Source organism: Rhagoletis pomonella, unplaced genomic scaffold (genome assembly GCF_013731165.1).
Source record: "Rhagoletis pomonella isolate Grant_MI unplaced genomic scaffold, Rhpom_1.0 Rhpom_scaffold_00014, whole genome shotgun sequence".
Lineage (NCBI taxonomy): Eukaryota > Metazoa > Arthropoda > Insecta > Diptera > Tephritidae > Rhagoletis > Rhagoletis pomonella.
The window spans coordinates 20,715,591-20,727,869 of record NW_023458568.1 but is presented as its reverse complement, the minus strand read 5'-3'; the positions used below and the strand labels follow the sequence as shown (position 1 = coordinate 20,727,869).

Here is a 12,279-nt window from a genome sequence, read left to right as displayed (position 1 = left end):
TATACTATAATAAAACTGTAGATTATTTGTCTGTTTGTCTGTTTGAAATCACTAATCTCCGGAACTACTGAATGGGGCTTTAACCGGTATATAGAGAGCGACCTCGGACGAAATCTAGGGTATAAACAAATTAGATCTGACAAGGGGGCGTGGCACCTCCCATAGGCGTGACATTTTTAATCAGCTATAACTTCGAAACCGTAAGTCACATGACTTTGAAATTTGGTGTGTTGACATACTACATATATATGGTAGATGCTTATAAATAGTAAAGTACATATTCTTTTGTAAAGGAGCGTGGCACATCCTATAGGAGTGAAATTTTTAATCAGCCATTACTTCGGAATCATACGTCACATGAATTTGTAATTCTCCTCTGAATCGTAAAATATACTTTTGCAAAAAATGGTGCCGATAGATGGCGCCGGAATCGAGATATTTCAAGAACCCGCCTTTATCGTATGACCTGGCTTAACGAGTATTAACTTTATGATAAGAAGTGTTTCTCCAAAATAAATGGACCCAAAACATAGATGGCGCTGAAATCACGATATTTAGATGCCCTTTACAAATTTACATTTTAGGTGACTTAATAAAGCCCCATTCTATTAGTAAGCAAACAGAGAAGCGAAAAATTGATTAGCCTCACAGATATCCTAGGCACATCAACGGGTCATGGGTATATCAGGAAGAAGTGTGCTGAATTAGAGAGAACACGGTAGGAATATCAATGAGCCCGTTTAAACGGGAAAACTCTTTCATCCTGTGGAACAGCAGGATTATAGGAGAAGATTACGCACTCTCGGAAAACCTTACAATACTTGCAGATATCTCACAGGTGGAAATGAAAGCTCATAGCATCGAAGGATATTAGTGCTTGACCCAAATGTTATCTCAGCGCTATTATTCTTGCCTATGAGTAAGCCAGGTTCTGCTCTTCAGTCCTTTCAACCTAAATTAATAATTTTTACATTACAAACCGTTTTTGCATAGCAACACTATTTGAGTATTGGTCAACGCAAAAGTTCTTATAAGGCGTCGCGAAGCAAGCCAGGCATTTGCTAGTACATAATATATGTAGTTAGATCGGTATGACTTCTCGAAAAGGTGGCAAGCCTAATCAAAGATATTTTCAAACTAAATTTTTCATAAATGTCTTTCGATTGGCACTGATATTTCAATATTTTATACAAGTAGCGTATAGTTAACTAAATTCGACTATTCAAACAGTTGGAAATCCTTTTCAAAAGTATTTTCAAACTAAAATCTTCTTAAATCTCTTTCGTCTAACATTATGGTACATATTTCCATTAACTGATGAATTAAGTTGAATGTGGTTTTTCATACACGCGGCAACCCTCCTAAATAAAAGTCTGAAATAAAGCCTTTTCTAACCCATTTTGAATGATACAATATTTTAGAAATTTATCCAACTTTCTAAATAATTTGAACTTATCTTTTTAAACATGTGTCAATCCTCTTCAAACATTATAAATGTTCAAACTAAAAATATCTAAACACTTTTTCATATGACAACCGTACTTTAATATTTGATATAATTTGTATAAAAATTAATTACATTCGAGTTTTTAAATGCGTGGCGATTCTCTTCAAACGTATATTCAAGCTAAACCCTTCCTTATTTCCTTCGTCTGACATTGTGATAAATATTTTAAATAACTGATGAGCTAAGTTGAATTTAATATTCAAACATGTGGCAAAAATATTTTTGGTGTTCAAACTAAAGATTTCTTAACGCTCTTTCGTTTGACACCAATATTTTAATATTTCGAATTTAAATATATTCACTACATTCGACATTTCAAATAGGTGGTAACTCTTTTCAAAATATTTTCAAACTAAAATCTTCTTCAATCTCTTCCGACTGACAGTCAGATTGTGATATATATATATTTCAATTACCTTATCGCCTTAATTTAAGTTGAGTTGGATTTTTTAAACAGTTGGCAACCCTCCTAAATAAATTTCAGAAATAAAGCCTTTTCAAACCCATTTCCACTGATGCCCTCCTTTTAATAACACATCCAACTTTTTAAATACGTGGCAACTCTCTTCAAACATTCTAAATCTGACATTATGATACATATTTTAATTAAATGATGAAATATGTTGAATTTGATATTTCGAATATGTGGCAACCCTCCAAATATAGTTCAGAAATAAAGCCTTGTCAAACCCATCTCGATTGATACCAATATTTTAATATTTCAATTAACTTATTAAATAATTTAAATTTTGCTTTTTAAACAGGTGGATACCCTTTTTAAACCTTTCATAAATATTCTAATGGTGATTTTGTTTCTACCAAAAAATGTTGCCCTTGCACGCTGAAAAATGTGTTTGTGCATGTTTTTGCCTTCTTGTCCTACCTAGCTCACGAATTTCATAATATTATCGTTTTGAGCAACCATCTAATTTTCAGAACAACCATCTCCCCTGATAAAGCTTCAAAGCGCAGAAAAGGTGCCTTTTTTGCATTACACAAGTGTGACATTTTAAGAAACGAACACAAAGTTTTCTCACCTTTTGCCCTTATTTTTAGAAACGAAAACGAAAAGAGAAAGGGGCAATCAAAATGCGAAATTTTTTGATAGAAACGAAATCACTATAAGTGTTAACATTAAAGATTTCTTAACACTATTTTGTTTGAAATATTTTAGTATTTCATTGTGTGTAAGTTAACTGAATTCAATTTTTAAAACAGGTGGCAACCCTCTTCAAAATATTTACAAACTATTACCTTCTTAAACTCTTTTCGCCTGGCGCTCATATGGTGATACATATTATTCATATATGTAATACTCCTATATTGGCAGTAAGAGCTAGTACCGTCCGAAAACACTACAGTACAGATATATCAATAAACACGTACGAAAGAAAAGGAACACATACGTTTATAAATAAACATGTACACGACACATTTACAAAACCGGCACTCAAGTACACATTACATTGACAAAAACAGTACTAGACTGTCTCGCTTTGATTTCGGAATGCTTACACATTGAGATGTTAGCTTACTATCAATATACATATGTACATATATGATATTATTACATATTATTACCTAATATTCAAATGGAATTTGATTTTTTAAACTGTTAAGTTAAAAAACCACGCTATTTAAATAATTTTAACTTAAGTTTAGAAAAGGTGGCAAAAGTAAAACCTTATTGCACATCTACAGCTCAAGCCCTTTAATTTGACACCTCATTTTTGAAAATCGAACGAACGGTGCAGATGTGATAACCTGGACAGAAAATCCCTTCGTGTTATAATATATAGATTAGAACCTTGTTGGCTTGGTATTACATTAATAAAAAATAATTTAGTCGTATGTATAAATTACATGCATACATACAGACTGCGATAAATCGATACAAACGCGACATTTCAACCTACTTTCTTTTGTTTATAATGTTCATAATTTTTAAATAAAAACGTATCCCATTTATAAATAAAACCGCAATAATCCAAATTTAAATCTTTGCAAAAAAATTAGAAAAATCAACAGTTTAATCAAGTTTTCAGCATTTTAATTAGGAATTCGAGAAAAATGTTTGGTATGCAGTTTTATCCCGAAAAATCCGGTTGATATTATACAATTTCTTTTCCTTCCCTTACAAAAATTTCCTGACATACATACATATATACTTTGTATGGTAGGAAATGCAATATGCTTAGCAGGGAAAAACCATCGATAGTGGATAAAAAATATCGATAGTAATGGAAATAAAAAACTATCGATGCTATAGAGTTTGACAACTCTAGTAGGTGGTTAAGGGAATATTTGTACAAATTGCTTTTTATCGAAAAATATTTTCGTAAGTGCAAAATAAATTGTTATTTACTAAAATGTATCACTAGGTAGTTTTTTGTAATTTTTGATTGTAATTAAAAAATTGTGGAAAAAACAAAAATAGTTTATAAATGGTAGAAGTATCAACTAATGCTCTTTAAACACTGGCACTGTTAGAAAATCATTATAAACGCTAAAATAAATATATAAATTGTTAGTTTATGGCTTCAGATTGTTGGTTTATGTTTTTTGCTAGAAATCAATTATTGATTTATAATTCTTTTAACTTTGCTTTCTTGGCCGTTTAGCCTTTTCTCTGGAAAAATTCTGGCAACACTGCATATTGTACTCACCATTCATGCACCGGCAAATTCAGTGTAATACTTTCTTCTGTATCTGTACCATAACGCAAGTAGCCCAGAAAACCGAGCGCCATGTAGATCAAAGTAACACCGGACATGCCCTGACTCAGCACTCCGCAGATTCCGAGGAAGTGACGTGGTTTTTCCATGTTATTCTCCAATGGCATTACAACACCGATTGCCTCCATGGCGAATATGGTGATGGCGAAGAAAGCTGGCAATGTGGAGACTTTCGCGAACTCACGGGTTGTTATCGGAGGCAAATCACTAACCAGATAATAGAAAGTTATTCCCAATCCAAGACCCATAAACAAATTAGCCACCATGGAGACGGGTGCCAGATACTTCAGATTTGGTATCCATGAGAGAAGAATTAAAGGAATCAGCAGTGCTGAGATGAGTAGGCGTAGCGAAATTTCATAGCCTAACCAATATTCCATAACCTGCAAAGGCAATGAAGTAATTAATGTGAGTTAGTATTTGAAAAACATTTAGTGGAAAACAATGCTCCCAGAATGAATTTTTCTCCCTGAGATTCAGAAGCTTCCGATAGAATCGCGAGGCTCCGGGTTTCCCATAAAAATCTCAGGGTTAAGGAAAATGTTTTTGTACTTTTGTTTGTTTAAAAAAATAAAAGCAATTTAATTTTTACTCCAAGGGAAACTTATATGTTGCTCATTTACTTCGATATTGTCATGATCCAAAACAATACAAAATCGAGGTGGTATGTATGCAGAAGTGTCCTTCTATATTGTGTTAAAATTTCATAGCTGTACCGATAACCAGTAGCAACTAGAACAAAATATGTTTTAATTTTTGCCATAGGAGTATGTAAATTCAAAACTTCAAGCTGTTTTTCTCGAGTTTTGGTTTCGTTTTTGAGCTACGACAGTATCACAGTACCCTGGAAACAATTTCAACCCTCAACTGGCTTCCCTTCGCCGATTCCTGTTGCTATTATTTCCGGGGACCTCATTTAACCTTTTACAAAAACAGAGAGCAAAATCCGTCGGGCGCTTTTTTCTGTGGTAACTTTTACTAATTCAAATATAACACAAGCCAACGAAAATTTGAAAAAATTTTGTTTCCTAAAATGTTAAAGCTGTTTTCGATAGCCTTTTTTGTGCTGATTACGAATCTGTAAGTACAAAGTTTCCATCAGTTTTAGATTTTGAGAAAAACGTGGTCAAAATATAAAAAAATCGCGTTTTTTGCAATATTTGAGAAGCTCTAATAAAAAAAAACAAAGGTGACAGAACCTTCCAATTGGGCTTGAATTAAAGTTAAAATTCTCGGCTACTATCCCTGAAAATACCATTCGTGCACCTTGACTTGATGGTCACTTATAGTCATTTGTTGAATAGCAAAAACTGATTTTATCGAAGTTTTTTGTTCAATAAATGACTATAAGTGACCATGACGTCAATGTGCACGAATGGTATTATCAGGGATAGTAGTCGAGAGTCCTAGCTTTAATCCAAGCTCAATTGGAAGGTTTTATCACCTTTTATTATTTTTGTTGGAGCTTTTCAAATATTTCAAAAAACGCGATTTTTTGATATTTTGACCACGTCTTTATCAAAATCTAAAGCTGTTGGAAACTTTATACTTACATATTCGTAATCAGCACAAAAAAGGATATCGAAAACAGCTTTAACATTTTAGAAAACACATTTTTTTTTAATTTTTGTTGGCCTGTGTAAAATTTGAATTAGTAAAAGTTACCATAGAAAAAAGCGCCCGACGGGTTTTGCTCTCTTTTTTGGAAAATGTTCAGTGAGGTCCCCCGAAATAGTAGCAGGAAGAAGGAAAGCAACTTGAGGGTTGAAATTATTTCCAGGGTACCGTGGTATTCAAATAAATTGTAAATATGTACCTGTTTTAACAAATTATTATTTTCGTAATGTGTGTTTATCTAACACAGGGCGCTTTTAAAAAAATGCTTTGTGCCTTTAACCGTGGAAAATCATGCATAGTCGAATCGATGACGCAATGCTTGTTTGCAACTAAAGTTTTGCGTACTTAGCCTAGTAAAGTTGGCTCATTAAAGGCCGTTTTCTAAAGTAACCTTTAACTTTAAAATAAAGCTATGTCTAAAGTTAAGCATTTCTATTATCTGTTTTTGACGTATGTAAGTTTCTTGGTTGTAAACCAATTTAAAACCGATAATAAAGTGCTTTACTTTAGACACAATCATAAATTTTAATACAGCCTTTAAATATAAAGTGAGCTTTGAAGTTGCAGGTTACTTGAGAAAACGGCCCTAAATAGGGGTAAGCTTACAATAATTCAAAAGTTCCCAGTAATTTTTAAAATATTTTTTATTATTCAACATTGTTGATGAATCAATGATTTGCTCCTAAACTACTAATTCGGTTGGAAAATATGGTTTACGTAGAGGGTAATAGATTGTATTGTATTGTAGAGAAATTTAAGATTTGCCGGCTATATAAAAAAAATATGCAATTAAGTGGTGCACTTTTTAACATCTCCGAAAAACCGTAATGTGGATATATCTCAAAAACAATTATAGTTTATGATATTTTGACTTCATATTAAGATTCAGCAGAAAATTTTACATGCATAAGAAGAGAGGGCGTAGTTCCACAGGTTGGATTTCTTGTCAATTAGTGTAATTATCAATTAGATGAATGGTACCTTTTTATTTCATGCAATATTATTTAGTTAAACAGGACTACAATAAGGCGTGGAGTAGGCCTACCGGGGAAAACCACGTTTAAAAACACCCCAAAACAGAATACCCTACAAGTACAGTGTAAATTGTGCATATTATGGAAAATGAAATTTTTTGAATAGCTACATACATATATCTCATAACAAAAATTGTATAACAGTTTTTAAAGATAATTGCATAGTCTACACTTTTGTCCTACCTAGTTTTGTGATAAACCGTACCATTTTGCTGAAAAATGCAAAAATAAATGTATGTGACTTTTGACCTTGAATAGAATTTTTAATAATATTTGCAACATTCGTACCAATTTTCAGCTTTATGCGAATTATTGTAACCATGAATGTTTAACTTGACCGGGCTAAATGAAAAAAGAGACATAATAAACTTTACTTATTCACATTAGTGTTTTTTTTGTATTTCCATTATGTTAACACATAATAATAATATTAATTTGGCGCTTACACTTATGCTTAGTGTTTCGCTCGGCTTCTCCAATTTGTCGTCTTTATCCTGATGTTGTTACACAAATGGAGGGACCCATAGTTTCACGTCGCCTCCGAACGTCAAATAGTTTTTACGAGAAGCCTTTTCATGGCTGAAATATACTCGGAGGTTTGCCATTGCCTGCCTATGGGCGGCCGCTTTTTATAGTTTAGATGATGTTCGGACCAATCTTGCGGTATGGGCATCTTAAAAGGTGGTTGCCTGCTCGGGACAAAAAAAAAAACATTGATTTATTATCTAGGGCAGGGCTGACGAACCTAAGGCACGCGTACCATTGATGGCACGCAACAAAATAATTTGGGCACATTATTAATTGGCCGCTCAATTCCTCAATTACTAGTAGGAGTACAATTATTTTTTTCGTTTAAATTGGAGATCAAAGCAAAATCTACTCACACCCAAGAAAACAGGTCAGAAAAGCCAAAAATACAGACAGTAACCAACAAAATCCACATAAGACATTCGATTCTTGAGTTCTATTGCATCATTCATCGGTAAGCTTTGTGCGCAAAGCATGGCTTCGCCTCCCTTGGTGATATAATGGGCGTAGCTCTCAAAAATAATGAATCTCATATCTTCGCAGGCATTAAATAAACGAAGGTTTGAGGCTTGTACGTGGCTTGCAAAATTGGTGGTTTTTACGGATATGCGCCAGCCAATGATTTGAACGTAAAACTTCAAGGCTCTAATAAAACTGTTATAATTATGATGCATAGATCTCATTCGCGCTTTTTAGGCTAAACTGAAAGTTACTGGTAAAGCACGATCCAGAAAATAAAGGTCGCGCCATTCGCGGACCGCTAACCCTCTCCTCGTCGATTTGACAGAATCCACCCAGTCGCTAAGGTCATAAAATACTTTTGTTTACATTCACTGTTGCCAACTCGATGCTTTTCGCACCAAATTAGTGGGTATTCAAAACGCGAAACTTTTTGAGTTTGGTGCTTGGTGCGTTTTTGGTGCTTTTGTTTTTAGTTTGAAGACACCTTAGAGAATCTTAAAAAAATGGAAGCAAAATTTATAGCAATCGTAAGTGTGTAAGCAACTTTACAAAAATTTTAACAAAATCATAGCACAGTGACAATCATAAGCGACAACAAAATATGTGGCAGCACCTTCAATCATGCCAGAAGAAATCGACCGTCGTGCAAGAAGCATTGGTTTTTATTAATTTGAATCGGCATCCTTATAATAAAATTATGTATGCATATGAAGTCCATAAAATACACCAATAAAAATTTGGTGCTTTTTCAAATTCAAAACTTGGCAATACTGCCTTTTGCTCGATGCTTCCTCTTTTTCTTGACGAGTTCGTCTTGCTCACTCATTCTGGTATTTGTTGACGTCACGGCCGGTTGCTCTCAGCTCGATTGGCGCAATCTTGTATTCTATCATTCTTGCTGGTAAAGATATTGAGGCATATTCATAGTCGAAAAAAAGTCGACTCTAAATTTAGTAGTAGCTTTTTTGGCAGATATTTCATTAATAATTATTAATTATAATTATGTCAAAAAGCTGGAACTAACTTGACTATGAAAATGCCTTATTGTTTGCAAAAATTGCAAATGTTTGCCAAACTTAACAAATTTAAAATCAGATTTTAATTAGTATGAAACACTAGACAGATAAAGAGTCACTAAAAAGTTTTTTTGGTAATAAATTCTCTCACCGACGAATTTTCATCGAGGTTTTTTGAATTCAAGGAGTTATCGGAAACACTCAAATTTATTATGTATCCTGATATGACTTCACTTGATAAACTGAACTTGTTTAAATTTGCTAACATGTACTAAAATTTTGGAAACTTGGAGTTTAATTCCAGACATTTTAGATGTCCGTGGAAGCTGGCGTTTGCACACAAGGTACACAGAGACATGTAAGAGACGCTTAATTATTATTTTTTAATTTTTCCACGATTTAAGTGGAAGAAGTGTCTCGAAGAACGGTAATAAGCAGGGAATGGATTTTTAGGACCTAAAAACCTATAAAAAAGGCAAAATAAAATAACGAAATAGGCTGAAAAAGGCAAAATAAAATAGCGAAAAAGCAGGAAAAGGCACTAGGTATTGCAAAAAAGGCAAAAAAAGGCAAAACAAAATAGCGAAAAAGGCAGGAAAAGGCAGTAGGTATTGCAAAAAAAGCAAAATAAGGCACTAAAAAGAGACAGAAAATACGAAGAACAATCAAAAATACATTTATTTTAGAAATGTTTATATTACAAGTAAACAGAGAAAAACTATGAAATAGTTTCATTATATGAAAAATTTGTACTTTGAATCTTTGACTATTTTATCCTTTCGAGTTTCTAACTCATAAAACTTTAATCTGTATAGTTGTAGTAACATTGAACCACAAGATGCATTTTGAATTTTTCTGGCAGCATTTTATTCGATTTTCGGGAAGAAAAGCCTTGAATGTACTAAATGTGCGCTGGACGTAAGTTGATACAAGTGGAGCCCAATTTAAATATTGAACGTTAGAAACGTTCATATTATCAGGAATAAGGGCGTTTTCCTCGCCTTTTACAATTTTATCCACACCCCTTATTGTCTCCAAGCCTACGTTAGCTGAGAAAACGGCTTTGAATTTTTCCAACACCAATTTGGCAAGAGGTCCCTGCGCTTCTGTAAGCCGCATGGGCATGTGTATATTTTTTTAATCTTAAAAAAAAAAAAATTGTAAATGCTATAATCACCTTTTTAAAGGTAGAAAAGGCAAAAAAAGGCAAATATCTTAAAAAAGGCAAAAAAAGGCAACATCAAATGTGTATATATGGAATCAGGGAAAGCTAAATCGTGGACATTCTTAAACGAATATACTCTATCTCTTTAGCAGAAAAAAAGGCAATTTCCATAAAATCCGTTTCCTGGTAATAAGTCATGACTTCTTTTTGGCACGTCATGGCTACATTGAATAATTCTTTGGAAATAATGGCACGTGTATGTATAAAGACTCGCCGGCTCTGATCTAGGGCGTGGCTAGGAAGGGGCTGAAGGGTAGCTTACGCCTGCTACCGCTTGCAAGACGAAGTCGAATTAAAAAAAAGTAAATATAACACTATGCGACAAAATCAAACTTTTTGGCTCGGTATTGATTAAAACCAAAAAGTGGTAGTTTTACATGTCAATAATACTACGTTAATGGCCTTTTACATCACACTACATTTAAATCTACAATGATCAATTCTCTTGTAGTTTTGAATATCGGCACTTTAATCGAAATTGCTCTTGATGTGATCGAATAATTGCGTTTACCGAATTCGTTATCTGTATTGTTATCCGGATATTTATCGATATATTTATCAACACCGTTCTCGATATAGATATTTTTCGCTTTCATATTTGTATTACATAAAGCGCTCATACGAATCAGGTTACCTTACGACTCAAGTTTTTTTAACACAAGTGTAAACTCATTGCATTTACCTGTTCGAAATTCTTTGCTACAATAACTGTATACACGGAACAGGTTCCGAAGTAGGTCAGGAAGAGTCCGAAAAGTATGGAAAATTTGGCGACTGGTGCAAAACCGCGCGCCCATTTTGGCCCATTTTGGAAGGACACCTCAGCAACTTCAGCGAAACTCATCTGCGTGCGACGCGATTTATAGTAGAGTTTGTGTGCGCATTTCACCTGTAAAAGAAAGTGAACCATATAAATATGTGCATACATACATACACTCAGAAAAAAAAACATTCCTTGATGCTAGGAAAAAAGTATATTATTCTAAGGAATAAACCAAATTTCCAAAACCAATAACTTACTAAAAAATTTTTTATTATAGCTTAAAATTATTGTAACCAATAGAGGTATGTTGTACAAAAACACATAAGAAGAAGTTTACAAAATTGATATAAAACTATTCGTCGATTTAAATAGTTAACTTTTTACTGCGCACATTTCTTTTTTTACCAGGAGGAAGCATCGAAAGCCTAACCCCGTCAGTGGGAGACTCTAACCGAAACTAAACTTCCTACCGTCATGTACCGTTCCCCTCCCGTTACCACCGTCAAGGATTTCGTCGGGATTATAACAATGTGTGACTGCTAAAGTTATATATCTATTATCTTATTCTTCTTCTTCTTCTTCTTATTTGGCACTGTAACCGCCTAAGCGATTTTAATTTCATTTCATTTTCATTTCATTTCATTTCATTTCATTTATTGCGAAAAAACATTAGTACAATAAGATCTACGATCTTTTATAGTACAACAAGTAACAGGAAGTGCCAGAAAAATAAAATAAATAGTAATTCTTAAAACTAAAATTTCTAATAAACCTAAGAATAACAATAATGAATATTCTTAGAACTAAGATTTATAATTAACACAAACTTAACAATAATACAATGATTATCCATATTGGCTGAAAAATATATATTTAGATAGCGAAACACATAATTATGCAAAATATATACGGATGTATATATTTGTTTTAACGAAAGTACGAATATAGAACAAACTTAAAGTTGATTTTATTTAGACTACTGCGAACGGACATTGGAATAGAGTTCCATGTACGAATAGCATTAACAAAGAATAGCCGTGCGGAGGTTTGATAATTATAACTTGGTACTATCAAGTCATTAGTTCGAGCTGACTTTGGGAAAATAAGCTTGTCATATAGATAGCTAGGCTCCTTGTATATAATAAGTCGACAGAGAACAAGTAAGAAAGTCTACGTTCGGGCGGAGCCGAACATTAAATACCCGGCGCAAGTATTAAATATATGTTTTTTCACCTTTCCGAAACCTACCGCTAGATGGTAAGCCGGGGTGTATCAATTTTGAGTAAATTAGCGTCCTTAAATTTCGAAATATTGAAGTTTCAAGCATTTCTGAAATTTACGATCCGATTAGTCCGATTTCAATAATTTTCAACGTTTTGCTTATATGTGGCA

General features: G+C 33.4%; 1 protein-coding gene across 2 annotated transcripts in view; it reads right to left on the bottom strand.

The window, feature by feature from the left end:
- Window positions 1–12,279, bottom strand: part of LOC118749306 (proton-coupled amino acid transporter-like protein pathetic) — a 202,769-nt gene that overhangs the window by 55,750 nt on the left and 134,740 nt on the right. For both annotated transcript variants that reach the window (XM_036484103.1, XM_036484104.1), the window contains 2 exons: window positions 10,807–11,013; window positions 4,174–4,625 (listed from right to left, as the gene is read on the bottom strand). In XM_036484103.1, the coding sequence (XP_036339996.1) occupies window positions 4,174–4,625; window positions 10,807–11,013 (659 nt within the window). The remainder of the gene's footprint in view (window positions 1–4,173; window positions 4,626–10,806; window positions 11,014–12,279) is intronic.